General features: G+C 38.5%; 1 protein-coding gene across 3 annotated transcripts in view; it reads left to right on the forward strand.

The window, feature by feature from the left end:
- The window catches only part of MDM1 (Mdm1 nuclear protein), a 33,087-nt gene that overhangs the window by 3,954 nt on the left and 8,085 nt on the right, over positions 1-21,048 (forward strand). For 2 of the 3 annotated variants that reach the window (XM_035002193.1, XM_035002195.1), the window contains exons 3-12: positions 787-1,160; positions 2,256-2,390; positions 7,069-7,236; positions 8,992-9,095; positions 9,177-9,276; positions 14,134-14,163; positions 14,501-14,676; positions 15,738-16,046; positions 16,829-16,941; positions 17,031-17,140. In XM_035002193.1, the coding sequence (XP_034858084.1) occupies positions 787-1,160; positions 2,256-2,390; positions 7,069-7,236; positions 8,992-9,095; positions 9,177-9,276; positions 14,134-14,163; positions 14,501-14,676; positions 15,738-16,046; positions 16,829-16,941; positions 17,031-17,140 (1,619 nt within the window). The remainder of the gene's footprint in view (positions 1-786; positions 1,161-2,255; positions 2,391-7,068; positions 7,237-8,991; positions 9,096-9,176; positions 9,277-14,133; positions 14,164-14,500; positions 14,677-15,737; positions 16,047-16,828; positions 16,942-17,030; positions 17,141-21,048) is intronic. The other variant, XM_035002194.1, reaches the window with a different exon arrangement.

Genomic DNA, 21,048 nt, shown 5'->3' on the forward strand with positions numbered 1-21,048 from the left:
GGGACCCTGGGTTCAATGGCCAAAACATCTGTCACAGAGGCTAAAGAACTGTGGGTTTTTATGTCATGCCAGATTTTTGGTTCACCTTCCCTCTCCTTCCCTCTAGTCTTACTCTTTCTTCCCCACCCTGCACAGCCTTCTATTTAAAGAATGGCCCCAAACTAGGACAGTATCTCGGTGGCTGTCATTCCAAAGAGCTCCTCTTACTTGGGTAGAAGGTTAAGTTTTTTGGACATTTGCTTGCCAGACAGAAATATAGAGAACTAGTATCTTAGCTTCTGTTAAAAGGGTTCATTCTCTTTAATTCTCAGGAAATCAAGGCAAATGTAGAACCAAGATCCAGCATAATGACATCTCATCCCTTCTCTTCTTGGTCTACTGTGCATAAGAGAAGCTTTGTGAAAAGTTCCAAATTTTGACAATACTAGGGCCCATTGTTCTGTTAAGTAGCACAGGAAAGTAATTGAAACGGAGGCAACACGTCCTGCGTCGCTTGGCAGGCCTGTCACGTTGCGATTCTGGTGACTTATGTTAGGATGACTCGAACACTGTGATCCCAATTTTTAATTTTTTCCATGTCAAACTTTCAGTACTTTTTTTTAAAAGCAAAGTTAAAGATTTTATGTTGACAAACTATACCTATTTTTTTCTGTATCCTGCAACTTGAAGGACATTGTATCTCACCTGAATTTTCAATTCCATTTTTTCTCTCATAAATGTTATGAAAAATTGTCTTTGTAACCTTATACTTCAGTAGCTGCAATTTTTTTACACTATATTTTGTAGGAATCACAAGAGAGCCAAGTTTTATTTCAAAAAGAAGAGTCCCTTATCATGACGCACAGATTTCAAAATCTCTTGAGTGGAATGGAGCGATCTCAGAGAACAATGTGGTTGTATCCCCAAAACCTGAAGCCCCAGAAATAACAGAATCACAGGAGGCAGAACAAAAAGATGATGTTAACCAAGAAAATGTTCTTGCACTAGAAGCCTCCAGGGTTCCCAAAAGAACCAGATCTCACTCTACAGACTCCAGAGCTGAAGGGGCTTCAGATATTGTGGAAAATGATGCGGATATAATAGCAGACCATATACCAGTTAATGAAAATGAGGACCTGCAGCATTCTACCAAGCTGCATTCAGAAAATGTAGATAACGGGGTAGGTATATTCACTGTATTTCTTTTGGAAAGCATAGCATTCTTTGTAAATTTCATCATCATTTCAGTAATACTACATTTTGTGCCTAAAAATTTTCCATTGTTGTTTTCTTATCTAATGTCTTATAGAATAGTTTCGGAGACTGTTGACTTTAGCTTTTGGGAATTCTATTCTTAAGAGTTGCCATTTTGTACTGGTTATACTAAGATATCTCTTCATTGGATGGACAGCCTGCCTCTGGATTTTATTCATCTTGTATCAGCACCACAGTCCTAAGGGAGAGATCAAATTGAGACAGAGAGGGAGAGTAGTAGGCCATTACCTCTGGCAGGGCTGGTGAGCTGACTTCTACCTAGGCCCTTTTCAATTTCTTATTGTGTCAACAAACAGAATCACAATTGACAAAATGCAAAAGGCAAGGCAGTTCTGGCTGGATCTCAAAGATCTTGGAGTTCTGCTCTCTTATGTCACACCTGGCCAGTGGAAGGTCTCTGCAAGCACATAAGCTTAGGCTGCAGGGACCTGTGCAGACATCTCTCTGCCTCGCATGTTTTTCTTCAGTCCACTGCTTCTGCATTTCTTGTCCACCAGAACCACGGAGAGGCATTCAGAAGTGAAGAATCCGTGGCTTGTTGCGAAAACCAAGGGGGCACGGTAGAATCAAGGAAGGTGATATGTAAGTGGTGGGCAGGGGAAGGGTGTCCCAGAAGCAATGTGTGGATAAGGTGAGGTGCTGCTGTTTCTTGGTAATAGATCTAATTATGAGTAATTGGTAGGAAGGCACTGAAAGATGCTGTCTTTTTCTGGAATACACAGAAATGAAGAAATAAAATTCCTTGACAGTATTAAGATAAGAAATTTTAAATGGTTGGACAGTTTAAAAGGGAGATTATCACCAATTGAAAAAAGTTTGCTGTACTACAATGTGCATGTAGATAACAATACTGTATACTTAAAAATTTGTTAAGAGGGTGGATTTCATGTTACATGTATTTTTTGTTGTTGTTCTTGTTTTTGTTGTTTTTTTACCCAAGTACAAGAAGTTTGAATAGCAACTTTTAATGACTCTGGGTGGGATTTTTCTTTCCCTAACAGTTGGATAGAGTTCTTCGGAAGAGAGCAGGATTGACTGTTGTTCCTTCACGTGATATCTTGAGGAATTCTGAATATCAAAGGCAGTTTGTTTGGAAGACCCCTAAAGAAACTGCTCCAGTTTTTGCAGCCAATCAGGTAGTTTAATGGATGTAATACATTTTTAAGTATTATCGTCTGATCTAGTGATGCAGATTTACACAGAACTAAGAGCTAAATTAGGTACTTAAGTAGGCCTGGAGGTAGGTTTTAGAAAAGTAAAAATGAGATTTTTGCTAAAATCATTCTATTACTTATGATTTATAGTAGTAATGTGATACTGTCCTAGGCTACTGATGATCATTGTTGCCAGATCCATGACATACACTAAATATGAGACAGGGTAATGAAACTTGATGCCTGGTAAGTTTCTGCATGCTGAGTTTTTTTTATTTAATAAAAAAATTTTTAAATTGGTTTTAATCTATAACATTGTGTTCATTGACTAATACGTTGCATGTTTTCTGTCTTGCAAGAAAGGCATAACTGCTTTGAATATTTTAATAAATACAAAATACGTTAAAAGTAGCACAAGATACATAAGCTTGTTTTTATATCAAATGAGCAGTAATAGGAATTGTCAGTTTAACTATATTTATAAAATTCAGAAGCTATGATAACTAAATGTGATACTAGATTTCAGTGTACCCGTACACAGTTTTTGGTACCGGACAACCATTACTAATAAATACTCTGTTGTTTTACTACCATCATCATCTAGACAGTTCTTAGGCTCTTAACTCTCATTTTTGTTCTTAACCATACTTCTAGGCCCAGGTAAGGAAATACCTCATTTAGAATATCTGCAGAGGCCCATGATAGCTTAGACTTTTCTTTCTCACGATCTTGGCATTTTTCTTTATAAACAAACATTCCCCTTCATACACCCTCACATTCATTTTCTCTTCTATGTCAACATTCACTTGTAACCTATATACCCCTGAGGACTGAGAGGGTAGATTCAACAAGACAATAATATTAGTCATCTTACACTAAGATAATAATACCCGTGATCCTATAAATTGTGGCGGCTTTGGGCTTGCTTACTTGTTACTCAGTTTTGTAAAAAACTGAAATTTGTATAACATTTTAGGAACATATAAAATAGCATAAGTGATGTTTGTACTCTTTGTGAATCTAGTCAATAGGAACAGTACTTCTTTTGCTGGCTCACAAGTGTCCTTGAATAGTAAGTGTACCTACAAAATTACTTACTGCCTGAAAATTATAATTGTTCAGTTTTTGTAGAGCATTTCACCTTTCAACCTTTAAAGCTGATTCAAATCAAAGCCCCACTGACCGCTTTTACGTATTTCAGTGGAAACATTGTGTAGAAATGCTCTTTTTATAGGCCCCAAAATACAGTATAAAATAAATTGCTGGTGATACCTTCACTAGTAGTTTTATTGCTTTCATCAGTGAAGGTTTCAAATAATTTTGGGGGGAAGCAAATGCTCTTTGTTAATTCAAAGCATATCAATTTCAGGGTCTGTGGATTGAAGAGCCATGTGATGGAAACTTTCAATGCTTGTTGATAGGGAACCTCTAAAGCTATTCAGTTCTATTTTATCAAACACCTGTTTTCTGAAAGGATGTCTTGTATTAATATGTAAAGGAGTCTGAACAATTTTTGGCAGAAAAGTCCTTGAGGTTATACTCAGGAAAAAGATACTCTGTTTGGAATTTGATCTGTATGAAGATGCACTAGTCAGCATTGTAAAGCAGTAATATAGCTAATTTGCGCTCCATATCTTTTCCTTTTTCTTTCTTTTTAGACAGTGGTAATATACCATAAAATAGAAACCATATTATAAAATACTAAAGATAAGAAGAAACATTTAAAAATAAAAACATAGGGATGCCTGGGTGGCTTAGTCAGTTGGGTGTCTGCCTTTAGCTCAGGTCGTGATCCCAGAGCCCTGGGGTTGAGTCCTGCATCGGGCTCCTTGCTCAGAGAAGCCTGCTTCTCCCTCTGCCTGCCACTCTCCTTGCTTGTGCTCCCTCACTCACTCTCTCTCTCTGTCTCTCTGACAAGTAAATAAATACAATCTTAAAAAAATAAAAAATAAATAAAAATAAAAACATAATAATTACCTGATTTTTTTCCCCTTGCATTAAGCTAAAGATAGGCAAGCAAAGGAGAAAAACAGAACAAATGAACACATCAGACATTCAAAATGTTAATCTTCTCTTTTTGGAGGAAGAAAAAAAATTCATTTCAAGGAAGGAAAAAAACCTTTAGAGCTGACAACAGAATTGCCTTATAAAGTGAATGTCTATGTTCATATCATTAAAATATGCCTATTTTACATATCCCATTACCATACTGATGGGAGGGAGAGGTAGGAAACTTTGGGGAGAAAAGATATGGGTCATTTTTTTGGGGGGGGCTTAAGCATTATTTTTATTATAGTAACTTATTCAAAACATAGTAATGAGTGTAGAAAGTTGATCTTTGAATTTTTTCCCCAGCTTTATTGAGGTATAATTGATAACTAAAAATGATATATTTACAGTATACATGTAATGTTTTGATATGCATATACATTGTAAAATACCACAGTCATGCTAATTAACACATTTATCACATAGTTACCTTTTTGGATGTGTGTGTGTATGTGTCTTAAGATCTACCCTCTTAGGGGCGCCTGGGTGGCTCAGTTGGTTAAGCGACTGCCTTCGGCTCAGGTCATGATACTGGAGTCCCAGGATCGAGTCCCGCATCGGGCTCCCTGCTCGGCAGGGAGTCTGCTTCTCCCTCTGACTCTCCCCCCTCTCATGCTCTCTCTATCTCATTCTCTCTCAAATGAATAAATAAAATCTTTAAAAAAAAAAAAAAGATCTACCCTCTTAGCAAATTTCCAGTATATAATATAGTAGTAGTAACTGTAGTCACTGTGTTGTACCTTGGATCTCCAGAGCTTACTTTTTCTGCAGACTGGAGCCTTGTACCCTTTGACTATTTGTACCCTTTGTACCCTTTGACTGACTACCCTTTTTACCTAGATCCTGGTAACCATCACGCTGCTTTCTGTTTCTGAGTTCTACTTAACTTAGATTCCAATATAAGTGAGTTCTGCTGTATTTGTCTTTCTGTGCCTGGCTTATTTTACTTAGTGTATGTTCTCCAGGTTCATCCATTTTGTTGCAAATGACAGTGTTTTCTTCTTTTTTAAGGCCAAATGATATTCCTCTAATTGTATGTATCATTGTCTTTCTCCATTCATCTATTGGTGGACACTTAAGTTGATTCCACATCTTGACTATTGTGAATAATGCTGCAATGAACATGGGAATGCAGATATCTCTTTTGAGATACTGATTTCATTTCCTTTGGAAATGTACCCAGAAGTGGAATTGTTGGATTGTATGGTAGTTCTATTTTTAATTTTTTGAGGAACTTCCATATTGTTTTTCATAATGACTGTACTAACTTACATTCCTGCCAACAGTGTACAAGGGTTCCCTTTTGTCCACATCCTTGCCAATGCTCATTATCTTTTGTATTTTTGATAATAGCTCTTCGAACAGGTGTGAGGTGATATCTTGTTGTGGTTTTGATTTACATTTCCCTGATGATTAGTGATGTTGAGTACCTTTTCATATACCTTTTGGTCATCTATATGTCTTCTTTGGAAAAATGTCTGTTCAATTCCTCTATTTTTTGATCAGCTTGTTTGCTTTTCTACTGAGTTGTAGGAGTTCTTTATTATTTTGGATATTAACCCCTTACCAGATATATGATTTGCAAATATTTTCTCCCATTCCATATTGCCTTTTCGCTTTGTTGGTGCTTTCTTTTGCTGTACAAAAGCTTTTAAGTTTGATGTAGTCCCACTTGTTTATTTTTGCTTTTGTTGCCTTTGTTTTTGGTGTCAAATCCAAAAAATCATTGCCAACACCAGTGTCAGGGAGCTTACTGCCTAGGTTTTCTTCTAGGGGTTTTATAGTTTCAGTCCTTATGTTCACATCTTTGATCTATTTTGGGTTGACAGGGTCCAGTTTCATTCTTTTTCATGTGACTGTCCAGTTTTCCCAGCACCATTTATTGAAGTGATTATACTTTCCCAATTGTGTATTTTTGGCTCCTTTGTTGTAAATTAATTGACTATATATTCATAAGATTATTTTGGGGTTTTTCTATTCTGTTCCATTGATGTATATGTCTGTTTTTATGTCCCTTTGCCCATTTTTATTTTTATTTATTTTTAAAAAAATTTTTAAGATTTTATTCATTTCAGAGAGAGAGAGCAAACAAGGTGGGGGGAAGGACAGAGGGAGAGGGAGAGAGAGAATCCTTGAGCAGACTCCCTGTTGAATTGGAGCCCCATGCGGGGCTCAATCTCAGGACCCTGAGCTGAAACCAAGAGTCAGATGCTTAACCCGACTGAGCTACCCAGGGGCCCCTCCCTTGTGCATTTTTAAAATCAGGTGGTTTTCTTGCTATCGAATTGCTTGAGTTCCTTATATATTTTGAATATTAACCTATCAGATGTAGTGTTTGCAGATATTTTCTCCCATTCCATAGGTTGCCTCTTTGTTGATTGTTTCTTTGCTGTGTGGAAGCTTTTTAGTTTGATGCAGTCCATTTTGTCTTTGCTTTTGTTGTCCTTTGGATGTTAATTAGATATATGAAATGAAATTATAAAGTCATAATTTCACTTTTTTGTTATCCTATAATTCAACTTTATATGTGAAATTCTTAAAGCATTTGAAAAACTAATTTTTGTATATTTAACCAACAAAAATACTAAACTAAAGTAATTTTTGTTTTAAGGTTTTCCACAATAAAAGCAAATTTGTTCCACAATTCAAAGGTAACTCAATCATCCATGAAACTGAATACAGAAGAAATTTCAAGGGTTTATCTCCAGTGAAAGAACCAAAATTAAGAAATGATTTGAAAGAGAACGGAAATTTTGAAGCAGTATCTCCTGAAAAGAAGGTATTCATCAACTTTTAACTTTTTATTTTTATTTTTTTTTATTTTTTTAAGATTTTATTTATTTATTTGAGTGAGAGAGAATGAGAGACAGAGAGCGTGAGAGGGAGGAGGGTCAGAGGGAGAAGCCGACCCCCCGCTGAGCAGGGAGCCCGATGCGGGACTCGATCCCGGGACTCCAGGATCATGACCTGAGCCGAAGGCAGTCGCTTAACCAACTGAGCCACCCAGGCGCCCCATCAACTTTTAACTTTAAACAAAATAAAAAACTTAGGATTTTAGACTCTACACATTTTCTTTTACCAAACACTACCTGAGATTTTTGGTTTTAGCTAGTTTATTAATTCCTTTGTTTGTTCATTAAGTGTCACATATTCATTAAGCACTTAGTGGGAGCCAGGCACTAGGTAGGTACTGAGAATACAATGATAACCACACTAAGCCCCACACAGCTCTTGGGCTAGTGGGGAGACCGAGATGTAACTAAATAAATATAATACTGTGGCAAGTGCTTGGCAATACAGCAGTTAAATCTGTGATATCTAATAGCAAATGATTGGCCTTACAGTAATGTGAGTTATAGGGCTAACAGTAGAGATAGAAATATATACTTTAAATTAAATAATGGAAGTCAAACGCAAACACGCATACATTCATATATATATGTTTGTTTGTTTGTTTGTTTATTTATTTATAAGTAGGCTTCACGCCCAAGGTGGAGCCCAACTTAGGGCTTGAACTCAGGACCCTGAGATCAAGACCTGAGCCAAGATTGAGTCTGATGCTTAACCGACTGAGCCACCCAGGCACCCCTTTTTTATGTTATGTTATATTATGTTATCTCTTTCTTTATTTAAAATATACATACATGCATTTTAAAACCAAAGCTTCAGCATGCCAAATTATAGCTAGTCTAAATTATGTGATTTACCTTAGCATGTACAGGTACCTGCCTCTGAAACTACACCTTATTTAAGTTACAGTGTCACGTTAAAATTATTGTAAATTATAGGTAAGTGGAGTATAAGTCCTATTTTCAAATTTTCTGGAATGTTATTGCTAATACTTTATGGGTTCTAAAAATAGAAATTATATGACTAAAAGTAAATTGGCATCTATATATTTATTTCTGTATACACATATATACATATTTTTGGATCTGTGATATTAGGCAGAAAAAAAGGGTTAAGTTATTCAGTAAAGCAATGTGGTTGGTAACATACTCAGTGGAACCTTATATGTATTACTGTAACACCAAGGGCACCTGGGTGGCTCAGTTGGTTAAGCGTCTGACTCTTGATCTCAGCTCAGGTCTTGATCTCAGGGTCATGAGTTCAAGACCCATTGGGTTCCACACTGGGCGTGGAACCTACTTAATTACTGTAACACAATTAAATGTAAATTTAGAATATCAAAGGCAAATGTAAAAACACTGTTCAGTAGGTAGTAATGTCAAGTTTATTTATTTACATGTTTATTTGTTAATTAAAAGGTTTTTTTCCTAGCTAAGGATATAAAATTTCTTTGTTATAAAGTGAACTCAGTCCTGAGTTATACTTCAAAAAACCAGCCAGGTATACTAGTTTCAAAACTTGCTTGTTGATTGCTCGTGAATTCTAGGTTATCTTTTGTAGTTAAAACTTACTTCCATCAACAGAATTGTAATATGATATCCAATTATAGTTTATAACATTTATGTTTTCACTTTAATGTATGACATATTTTAAGCATAAAATGTTTAAATTATTTCCATTTTAGTATAATAAAACAGATGACCCTTTAAAATTAGAAGCAGAGATGGAATCAAAAGAGTCAAACCAGCCTAAAAAGAAGCTTACGACTTGGAGACATCAAAGGCTTGGGTACGTATTTTAGAGGAAAAATATCATGGTATTTAGATGTTCAACATGGTGAAATATTTACTCTCATTTCATTTCTGTTAGGAAGGTGAATTCTGAATATAGGGCAAAATTTCTGAGCCCAGCCCAGTATTTATATAAAGCCGGGGCTTGGACCCGTGTGAAGGAAAACATACCGGATCAGGTGAGTATACATAAGCTCAGTAAGCCCACATTTTCTTTGAGCCTGTATCTCAGTTTAATTTCACAGTGAGTTTCATTTAGTAATAGAGAATACAGTTTAAAGATGTGTGATACAATAGTAGCACTGAAAGTATCAGGAACTTAAAGTTATATGTTAGGATATAATTTATCAGTATGTTTACTTTTTTTATATCAAATAGCTCCTTTTTCAACTAGAGATTTTTATTATTCAAGTCTTTTAAGTTAAAAAGGCTTTTTACAATCCAATATTTCATTGTGTTACTACAACTCAGCTTATAGAATTAAAGCGTTGTAGTTTTCTTAATAATATCCGGACCTCCAGTCTCTCAACTGAAGATTAATTTTCAAGATTAGTTTGTCTGACAGTGGCATCTGCCGGCGGTGTGTACTGTGACTGTAAGCCTAAGGGAGGAGTGGTCTGTGCTGATAGAGGTTTGAGTTCTAGTGTTGGGATACCCCGACATATGGGAGAAATTCTGAGGATCCTAAAGAAAGATTGGAGGGAAAGGGTCATCTAGAATTGGGAAGCTTCTTACAGTCAAAAACAGTGGAGTTTCTGGTTGTAGTGCAGTTACCATCTTTTAAACCCCATCTTGATGGTTTCCTGCCTTTTCTGTGTGAATAAGCAAAAGTAAACAATTTAGACTTTAGTCAACACCCCCCCCATCATTGTGAAGAGAGAGATCATTTGGATGGGGAATGAATCTTTTATATAGCTCTGTACTTCAAGCCATGGCTAACAGTTGCATGCCATGAGAGCCTCTGGAGGAAGGCTTTGGCCCTTGGAGCGGCTGGCTCTTGGCACTGGCAGCCCCCGGGCCAATGTCCTAGGGAGAGTCCTGTGTTCTACGTGTTGTTTCAGGACATTACTTGATTCCTTCCACTGTGGCTGCCCCTCGTGCTCTCTCCTGCCCCACGTGAGCGTGGCTCAGCCGCACTACAGGCACAGTAAAAGGCCAATCTTGAAGCTGTCCCAAATATTGTTGGAGGCAAAATTCATGTATTCACCCTGCTGAAATAAAGTTAAAAATAAGAGCATCGGGAGCAAGCCTGATGAAGCAAAGGAATTGTGTCAGTGAAACTCCTGAGCAGTTTATGGCCATGCCAGACCTTGGCAAGGAGCTCTGAGCAGTCTCAAGGGGAATGAGGAAAGGCCGGGGGCGGAGGCAGGGTCCAGAGCGTGGCAATAGACGGCTAGTGTGGCCAGTTAATAGGTGTTAGCCACTGGCCTGTTATATTTAGGGGCTTCACTAGGTTGAACTCATGAGAGGCTCCTTGTTGTGGGAAGATTATCTCTTAGTCTCTGAGACATCTTTAAGATGAGCTGGTATTTAGGCGTCAGATCTAAAAATTTAATGGACTAGAGGATTGTTTTGTCTGGAGTCATGATAAGGTGATGATAGTCCTTATCCTGCCCTGATGGAAGAAAACATTTCTGTTGATGTTAATTTAAGACCTGTCTTTTCAAGGTTTCCTATTATAACATCTTGGTAACATGACTGTTTTAGGCTTTTCAAAAAAACTCATTGCTAATGGTGGTTGTTAGTGTTTAAATTAGTGCGATTGTTTGCCTTAACCTCTGTGGGCAAAATAATTCAAAAAGTGAGTTGGAACTAGAAAAGAATAAGAAGTTTTAGCTAAATTATATCACTGATGGTGATAGCTGTTTCAGTTGACCAGGTCATAGATATTTAATATGGGCCGTATTTTACTTAAATCTTAGATTTTATTTTTAACTTGAAGACATTTACTTATGTGGCTGCTTATGAGGTATCCAAATATAAGGTACTCGCTCATTTTCCCTCTCCTAACGTTTCATGAAGGAATATTATTCACACTCTTCAAATGCACTTGGACATCAGTGACTTTATCATCATTAGAATATTAGCTTTTTGAGTCCTGTTATAGTTTCTGGTCCATATGTCATACTCATTTTCTCCTATGGTGTTTGAAATATTAAACTTTTTGAATCTATTTATAGTCTAGTGCCTGGGTATTTTATCCTAAGACCCAACTATCAGTTCATATAACATTACAGTGGTTGGTTTTCTTTGCCCAGTGGCTGTATATGTGTTATGTCCATTATATAACCACTGGCACTACTGCTTTTTAAGATGCTCACTTAAAGGGTTGTTTTTAATAATAACCAGCAGTTGTGATTGTCTGGTTTCATCCTTAGAATAACTACTGAACCTGTGTTAAATTTCTTTTTTCTTGATTGTTAGGTAATCTTCTAATCATCCAAACTACATTAATTGAGATACTTTTTCCTAACGTGTCTTCCACAAATAGGACCTTATTTCAAGATAAAGTTCCACATTTGACAGACATGCTGTAATTTGACAGACATTGTAAGGATGGCTAGGCATAAGATGACTCATTTTGATGGAGATGACTTTTGGGGGGGAAAATTTTATTTTTTAATCTTTCAGTTTTTAAAATTTGAATTTCCTGTATATAAATTTTTAAATAACTTAGTTGAATTCTTATTTTGGGAAAAGAAATTCAGCAATGAAAACATTTTACTTCTTGCATTTATATCCTGTAATCTGATGGTGTTACTTGACTTGGAAAGGGATGTGTGTATTGTTTTAATTGAGTTTAATTGAGTTCATATCCTTTTTAGTGGCTCTGCTTGTTGGTTGTAGGGATCGTTCTTGATATTGAGTTCATACCATTAGGTTTTTTTCTTTTTCTAGTAGAACAACTTGCTTTAGGAAATATCAACTTTCTATTTTTCCATCCTAGTTTAGGATCATAGAAATCTAAAACTAGGTATTTGTAAGCCACTGTTACATTAGCACTAAGATTATTAATAAAGATTGTGATAAATTTAAAACATTGAGATTTGAATGTCATTAACAAATAGAACTGAATAAAGTTTTACAGAATTTCCCTAGGATCTCCTTTTTGAAAAAAAATATTGTTGACAAATAAAACCAGATCACTGGCACATGGAGGGATATTTACCCATCTTCTCATTCATCAGACAGTAGGTCCTCCCACCTGGATGGAATACAGCCTTCTCTGCTGTTCTTCCCTGCCCCCCCCAATACAGTGCAGGGCTGATGAACCCCCTTGTGAACCACTCCTTCAATTTATATCTCCTTTGTTTATTGCAGCGTAGACCATCCAGTATTATGATGATAATTTGTCATAGAGGAGGAGGTCTGCCTCCTCTATCGGACTATGAGCACACTGAGTGCTGTGGGGACTTTCTTGCTTATCTCTGGCTCCCAGACATCCAGCTCAGGCCTAGCACTTAGTCCACACTCAGGACACTGAGGATGTGCTGCATTTTCCTTCACACTGTGGAGTTTACAGGTTAATGGCGGAGAATGATGAGAGCCATTAATTCCAGTAGAATGAAATAAGTACTAACGGGGATATGCATGAAGAGAGATGAGAACGGAGGAGGAGGCTGTGCTAGAGTTTGAAGATTTGACCATGTAGATGATGGAGTAGCTGTGAGACATTTGAAACACGAGGGGATTTAATAGAAATAAACTCTGGATTATATCAAGGCACTTTATAACAAGGCCTCTGTGCATTCACAATGCCCTGGTGAGGGGGCGCCTGGCTGGCTCTGCTGGTAGAGCATGCGACTCTTGATCTTGGAGTCCTGGGAGTTCAAGTCCCACATTGCATATGGAGCCTACTTAAAACAAAAACAGCAAAACACCCTGGTTGGTATTTCAACAGATTCAAACTGTATGTCTCAGTTCCACCTGTTAAATGCAAAAACCACTACTAGGAATTTAAATTTTAGGAATGAACAGAAATGTTAGATGAACATGGCTCAATTTTTCTTGGCAGTGAAGAAAATATCTTGAATTATCCTTCAGGAATGTTTCAGGTTTGGTTCATTAGAACAGTAGGACCCTGCTAGGATTATATGGTTTCTTATGCCACCATGACAGATGTTGTCCTTTGCTTTGGCTAATTCCCTACAGATGTAAGACTTTCATCCCTTTGCATTCAGGAGTGTCTCCTTAAGGAACTGAGGATATGTTTCTCTAGTTGCTTTTGCAATGCCAAGTTTCATTATTTGCTTTTTTGCCTGTAAGTGAAAGACAATTTTAGCAGACAGTATCTGCATATCCTTTTAATGTTATTATCCCATCTTTATGATAGGAAAAATTGAGTTTTTGAAGAATAAATAAAGATGATTTTAAACAATTTTAAGCCGCAACTTAATTTTTTTACAAGGTGGAATTGAATTTAGGGAAGCCAGCAGGTGGCAGTATGGTGTATAAAATGAAAGGGTTTCAAAGAGTATAAAAGGCTCCTTTCCGTATGAAAAGATGTTATTTGCATATTAGGGAATTCAGATTACCTTATAATTCATCAGAATATTATTTTGTATTGTCACTTTGCTGAATATATCACAGTTTTTATTTAATACATTTTTTAAAAGTTGAGGTTTTGCTGATGCCAAGGGAACCTTGAGGAAGTTGGAGAAGGAAGCCTCATGATTCTCTCACTGGGGGCTTGTACGGTAGTAGAGCTGTTGTGGAAGCCAGGAAATAAAGCCAGGATAGGGTTTCTGGCATGACCTACTCTCACTACTCTTCCAGAGGTGGGCAAGTAGGAAAAATAATTAGGTTACCTGTTGTTGATAGCACTCCAGCCATGCAAGAATGTGGCTGGTGTTCAAGGTAATATTAAGATATCTTCCTCTGTGAATTAAATATTACTAAAAATAATTTTAAAATATTGATTGACAACTTTGTTATATATTTAGAAGGAAGGATAATAAGGTATTTCATTGATTCCCTTTAATATTCAACTATGGCATTAACCTGTCATTAAGTGTGTTTCTGTATTCCTCTCCTAGGCTTCTCTAAATGCCATGTGGTATGCGGAGGTTGGTTGCTTTTGAGTTTTTAAAAACTGTAATAATGCATAGAGTACTTGTATAATTTCATTTGAAATATGAAGTAGGTGTCAATATTTTTCTTAGCTGCTACAAATTCTTCTTCCTGCCTGCTGGCCTGAAATAAAATAACTGCATTGCGCTTTAGCTTGACTGTTTCAATTTCTGCTTAAAAATGCACATAGTCTGACGAATGTCTGTGGCTCTTTTTGCCTTCCTTTCTCCTTGTTCTCTGGCTGTATTTGTGCATCATCTTTGATAAGCTATGTCGTGATATTTGCAAAGGAGCACTTAAAATAATACACAATGTCTCAACTCTCCCGCGTAGGTTAAAGAACTCCGAGAGAAGGCTGAGTTTTATAGGAAACGAGTTCAAGGAACACATTTTTCTCGGGACCATCTGAATCAGATTCTGTCTGACAACAACTGCTGTTGGGATGTCTCCTCCACCACAAGCTCAGAAGGAACCATTAGTAGTAACATTAGAGCTCTAGATCTTGCTGGGTGAGCTATGTTCTTTGTGGATGGCACAAAAGTATGTTGTAGCTTAGGTAGATCATGGAATCTTATAGGAAATTGACATGACCATTCAAAATTTGTCTTCTGGTCAAATGGAGATACGCCAGCCATTTATTACATTTCATTATTTTTAGTGTATTCTCTGTGAAAAGTAAAGCTGTGTGTAAATAATCCATAGTGTAAATCTGGAAGACTGGACTTTATACTATATATATATATGTAATTTTTATAATATCTTTTAAGGGTAGGTTAGGAATGATTATGCAATAGATGGAAAGAACGTTAAAGAGTAAGAAGAAGAAAAGGTAGCGACAACAATGACACCTTAGAGAGTATAAGCTAGTGTACATCCTGTTACCATTCATTAACAGATTTCCGTGGCTAATAAGACACTTAGGCCCTGATTCTGTGGGACAATTCTCTGCTCTTTTGGGTTTTAAAGTGAACATTATTAAGAGAAATAGCACATTGATTTGTAGCAAATAAAATAGTCTTTAGTTGTTATGGTATATTAATAAAGTCATATAAGCCGAACTGAACTATAAGTTCTAATTATGACATCTGATTTTAAAAGTTCATCACAAAATCCATTCTTTAGGGGTGTCTGGAAAAGATTATCTAAAGTGTAAAATTTGAATCAATTTGCTTGATCCACAAGTATACTTGAGTTTGTGCATAAACCCTATCAATATTGAGTAAGTGAACAAGTTAGACCATGTGGAGTCCCCGTTTATGTGTGTAAATGCCAGTCGAGGACACACTCATGAGTGTTGTCAGCAATCGTATAGGCATGCATGTGTGAAGGTAGGAGTGAGAGGAGATACATATATTTTATTTTGGAGTATTTTAATAGAAAATCCAAATTGTAGCTTTAGTTTATTATACTGTGAAATGAACTCTTAATTAGATTTCTTTCTTTAGTATCTGGGCAAGGTAATATCTGTGGGAAACCTAGTTGTGAACACTGGAAGGGAATGACAGACTCTTTAAATTTAGCATAAACTAGAAATCTCAAACTCAAGTTTGAAACTGTTTTTGTTATGCAGAGATCCTACAAGCCATAAGACTTTGCAGAAATGTCCTTCTACAACCCTGGAAGAAAAAAGGCCTGTCTTGGAAGAGCAGCCGCAGAAAAATACCACAGAGAAATTGGGCATGTCAAATGCTCCCACCGTACCTGTTAGAAGGCGCCTGGCGTGGGATGAAGAGAACCCCAAGGAAGGCACGCAGAAACAGCCGAGAGAGGAGAGGGAGGAGGAGGAGGAGAAAACAGAAAAGGACAAGCAGGTTCATATGGGAGAGCTGGAGAAGTTGGAAGTACATGAAAAATCTAAGGCAGACAAGATAAAAGAAGGGTGAGAGTTTTAAATAGTTGGTATATGGAAGCATTATGCACACAGTTAATATTTTTTGTTTTGTCACTAAGTACAGTGGCTTACACTCTTAATTTTATGACAAATAGAGAACAGATGTTACTTTAATGTCACAAAGCAGGCATTTTTTTAATATGATTTATAATTTGTTTGACTCAGGTATTTGAGTCACCAGTAATTAATAGTTGAACGGTTGAATACTGTGAGCTACTGGGGGAGGAAGTAGTTAGGGTTATTTTCATTTATGTCCTGCTGGTTATGATTTGCCAGATTTGTAAATGTGTCTGGGAGAATGGCTTTCTTTATGACTTGAGGAAAATAGCTGATATTCTTTAATATCAAATGTTTTGCCAAGAAAGAAAGATAATATTTTGTAATATTAAAATAAGTGGTTTCTGCAGATAGCTAATTCTTGTTGGTTTATATGTTAATTGCTTTGGGGAGTGGTTCTTTACCACTGATAATGGTGCTTTTTGTTCATAATCCAAGTCCCTTCTCATTCCGTCATGAGTTTTGTGCCTAATAGGAAACTTAGGCCCTGATTTAATGGAAGAATTCTCTGCTTTATTGTTGCTGACTTGCAGTGATCTTCCCTCTTTTTCAATATTCAGTCACTCTTAACTGCATGTGGATTTGTTATTTTTTCAGAAACAAAATGGTCTTATCTTATAAATTGTATATTTATTATTGCACAGTAATGACAAAATATTTTTAATCTTATTTTCTGGAGGAAATGCTTCATAGTAGCTTGTTTGGACTTGTAGGTCAGATTCTTCTTCTGTATCTTCTGGAAAAGGAGGCCGGCTTCCTACTCCAAAGCTAAGAGAACTTGGTGGAATCCAAAGGACTCATCACGATCTCACCACTCCAGCTGTTGGTAATGGGCAGACACTGTAGTTCTTATTTTACCTGCTTTTTCTACATGAGAATTTAGTTTGAGACCTGTTGTCTTCTGCATTTTTCCAGGTGGTGCTGTTTTAGTGTCTCCATCTAAAGTGAGGCTCCCAGTCCCAGAGCAGAGGAAAAGAATGTCTTCTCAGGATGGCTTAGAAACTGCAAAGAATGATTTTAGGAAGGTAAATATTTATATTTTGGGAGAAAAAACATCTTTAGGAAGTGATTATTTTAGTCACATGTAACAAATGAATAATAGGTTCAGATCTTAGGAAATTCTGTATGTCGTATGTGAAGATGATGCTGTTAACCTGCTTTGAGTAAGGCAAAGGCATTGAATTGTTTTTTCTGACAGTAACATTCTATTTCTGCTGATACACTTTTTTTTTAAAAGATTTTATTTATTTATTTGAAAGAGAGAGAGAGAGCATGAGCAGGCGGGCAGAGGGAGAGGGACAAGCAGACTCCCCGCTGAGCAGGGAGCCCAATGTGGGGCTCAATCCTAGGACCTGGAGCTCATGACCTGAGCCGAAGGCAGACGCTTAACCGACTGAGCCACCCAGGTGCCCCTCTGCTGATATACTTTTAAATCTTGTCAATAGTGACTCAACAGGAAGCGAGAGAAGAAAAATAATACTTCTTATTGAGTATCTGCTGGGTGGCAGTGGTATTCCAGCTATGTTCCAGGCACTGTTTTAGCATTGGAGATACAGCAGTGAAAGAAGCAGGCAAAAATTCTGGCCCTTATTGAACTTCTATTCTAGTGGAGAAGAGAGACGATAAATAGGATAACCAGGTGCAATACATAGTGTTTTAGACAGTGGTAAGTAGTAAGGAGAAAAATAAAGCAGGGGAGGCCAATAGGAAGTAGCCAGGGAGGTTCTCACTGAGAGGGTGGCGTTTGAGCAGAATCTGAAGTGGGTGAGAGATTGATCCATGTGCATATGTAGGAAGGCATTCTGGGTAAAAAGAACAGCAAGTGCAAAGTCCCTGAGGTGATCAGGTACCCGATTCCTTGGGGACCAGCCAGAAAGCAAGAGAGGGAGAGTGTGGGCAGTGAGTTCGGAAGCATAGTGGGGAACTAAACTGTATAGGGCCTGATAGGTCATAGCAAAGACTTTGAATTATATTCTGAATGAAATGGGAAGCCTTTGGAGGGGCAGAGGAGTGATACGATTTGACTTAGGTTTTCCCGTGGTTACTCTAGCTGCTGTGTTGGGAACAGACAGTAGGGATGTGAGAGCAGGGGCATGAAGCCAGATAGGAGTCAATTACACTATCCAGGCAAGAAGTGATGGTCGTTTGGTTCATACTGGTAGCAGTGGAGGTCGTGTGATGAAGTCCGATTCTGGATATGCATTGAAGGTGTAGCCGACCAGATTTGCTGATGGTTAAGATATAGCATGGGAGAAAGACAAGAATCAAGGATGACTCAAGATTTTTGGCCTTTGCGTAAGGATGGAGTTGCCACTTAACTGAGATGGGGAAGACCGTGTAAGGAAACGGTTTGTCAGGGAAGACTAAGAGTTCTATTTTGGATACATTGCATTTGAGAAACTTACTAGACGTACAAGTAGCCATAGGCAGTTGCCTTTCCAAGTTTGGAGGGTGGGAGGGGAGGTTGGGCTGTAGCTGCAGATTTGAGTGTGTACCGTATCAACAGCACATGGTATGTGAGGTCTTGAGACTGGGGGGGATCGCCCGGGGAGTTGGTACAGATGGAGAGGTGTACGTGCAGACAGGTGTCAGCCGCAGTTTTTTCATACTGGGAAATGGAGGTGTACCCAGCAAAGAGGCTGATGAGGAATAGCTTGAGAGGCGGTGGGAAATCGGAGACTGTGGTACCTTGGAGGTGTCAAGGAGGAGGGAGTGTCGGGCACCTGCGTGGCTCAGTTGGTTGAGTTTCTGCCTTCGGCTCAGGTCATGATCCTGGGGTCCTGGGATCGAGCCCTGCATCGGGCTCCCTGCTCGGGGGGGAGCCTGCTTCTCCTTCTCCTCCCTGCTCGTGCTCGCTGTCACCATCTCTGTCTCTCTCTCTCAAATAAATAAATAAAATCTTAAAAAAAAAAAAGGAGGGAGTGTCAGTGCTACTGATGGATCAGTAAGGTCTAAGAACTGGTGATTGGATTTAACAACATGGGTTTTATCGGTGGCCCTGACAAAGGGCAGTTTTGGTGGTAGGGAGGGACAAAAGCCTAAATGCAAGTGAGTTCAAGAGAAATGAGAGGAGATCAGAGGCAGTCATCACAGACAATTCTTTTAAGAGTCTTTTCCATGAAGGGAAGCAGAATCACTGGTGGTAGTTGGGAGTGAGGTCAAGATGAAGGAGGTAACAGCACATTTATATGTTGACAAGAACAGTTTTTTTTTTTAAGATTATTTATTTGAGAGAGTGACAGAGAGTGCGAGCAGTGGGGAGGGGCAGAGAGAGAGAGGGAGAAGCAGACTCGGGGGCTCGATCCCAGGACCCTTAGATCATGACCTGAGCCAAAGGCAAACGCTTAACTGAGTGAACCACCCAGGCGCCCCAACAAGAACACTTTTTTTAAAAATTTTATTTTATTATGTTAATCCCCATACATTACATCATTAGTTTTTGATGTAGTGTTCCATGATTCATTGTTGCATATAACCCCCAGTGCTCCATTTAGTACGTGCCCTCCTTAATACCCATCACCAGGCTAACCCATCCCCCCTCCCCCTCCCCTCTAGAACCCTCAGGTTCTCAGAGTCCATAGTCTCTCGTGGTTCATCTCCCCCTCCGATTTCCCCCCGCTTCATGCTTCCCTTCCTACTGTCTTCTTCTTTTTCTTAACATATAATGTATTATGTTTCAGAGGTACAGATCTGTGATTCAACAGTCTTGCACAATTCACAGCGCTCACCATAGCACATACCCTCCCCAATGTCTATCACCCAGCCACCCCATCCCTCCCACCCCCACCACTCCGGCAACCCTCAGTTTGTTTCCAGAGATTAAGAATTCGTCATATCAGTGAGGTCATATGATACATGTCTTTCTCTGATTAACTTATTTCGCTCAGCATAATACCCTCCAGTTCCATCCACGTCGTTGCAAATGGCAAGATTTCGTTTTTTTTGATGGCTGCATAATCCAACAAGAACACTTTTTTTTTTTTTAAGATTTTTTATTTATTCATAAGAGACAGAGAGAGAGAGAGAGGCAGAGGGAGAAGCAGGCTCCCCGCTGAGCAGGGAGCCTGATGCGGGACTCGATCCCAGACACTTACCAACAAGAATACTTTTAAAGAGAGAAAACGCTGATGTAGCCCCAGCCACAGGCCCTTTACACCTGTGCCTTGAGTGCCCTGCACCACTCGAGATGTTGCACAGGGTCTGGGGAGGAGCGAGTAGAAGGGTTGATTTTAGGCACTCTGACAGTTCCTTCATTGTTACAGAGGAGGCAGAATACGTGAGCACTGGGGAGATGTGGTGGGGGCTTTGGGAAAGTCTCTTTGGATTGTTTCTTGGTGGCACATGAAGAAAGATCCTGGCTGAGAATGAGGCTGGGGAAGAAAAGGTTAGAGGTTTGAGTAAAGAAAAGAAGACATGAAATAGTCTTTTCAGAGAGTGGGAGAGGGATTGGGCCAGGGAAATGTGAGATAATGCAGGGTAACATAAAGGGCCCATTTTTGGCTAGTGGTCACAAATTTGATGTTGATGAGTTGTGTGTTTTTCTCCAGCATGTTTGGCTGCAGAGGTGCAGGATAAGTAGAGAGTTGGATTTAACTGGGGTTCATGTTTTGTCAAGGAGGAAGAGGAAATGAGAAGGGGGGTCAGGGAGTTAAGGTATATGCCGGGAAGTGACTATGATGATTGGCCTTGGAGACTGAGTTGGTTAGGGCAGAAAAATAGGACTTGAGAAGGTAAGGCACAGTGCAGAGGTCACAGGATCAGTGGAACGTCTTGGCAGACTTGTTGAAATTAGGGTACCCATGGGGATTAGTGTTTTTTTTTTTTTAAAGATTTTATTTATTTATTTGACAGAGAGAGACATAGTGAGAGAGGGAACACAAGCAGGGGGAGTGGGAGAGAGGGAGAAGCAGACTTCCTGCGGAGCAGGGAGCCC

The sequence above is a fragment of the Mirounga leonina genome, unplaced genomic scaffold (assembly GCF_011800145.1).
Source record: "Mirounga leonina isolate KUSES-001 unplaced genomic scaffold, KU_Mleo_1.0 Mir_126, whole genome shotgun sequence".
Lineage (NCBI taxonomy): Eukaryota > Metazoa > Chordata > Mammalia > Carnivora > Phocidae > Mirounga > Mirounga leonina.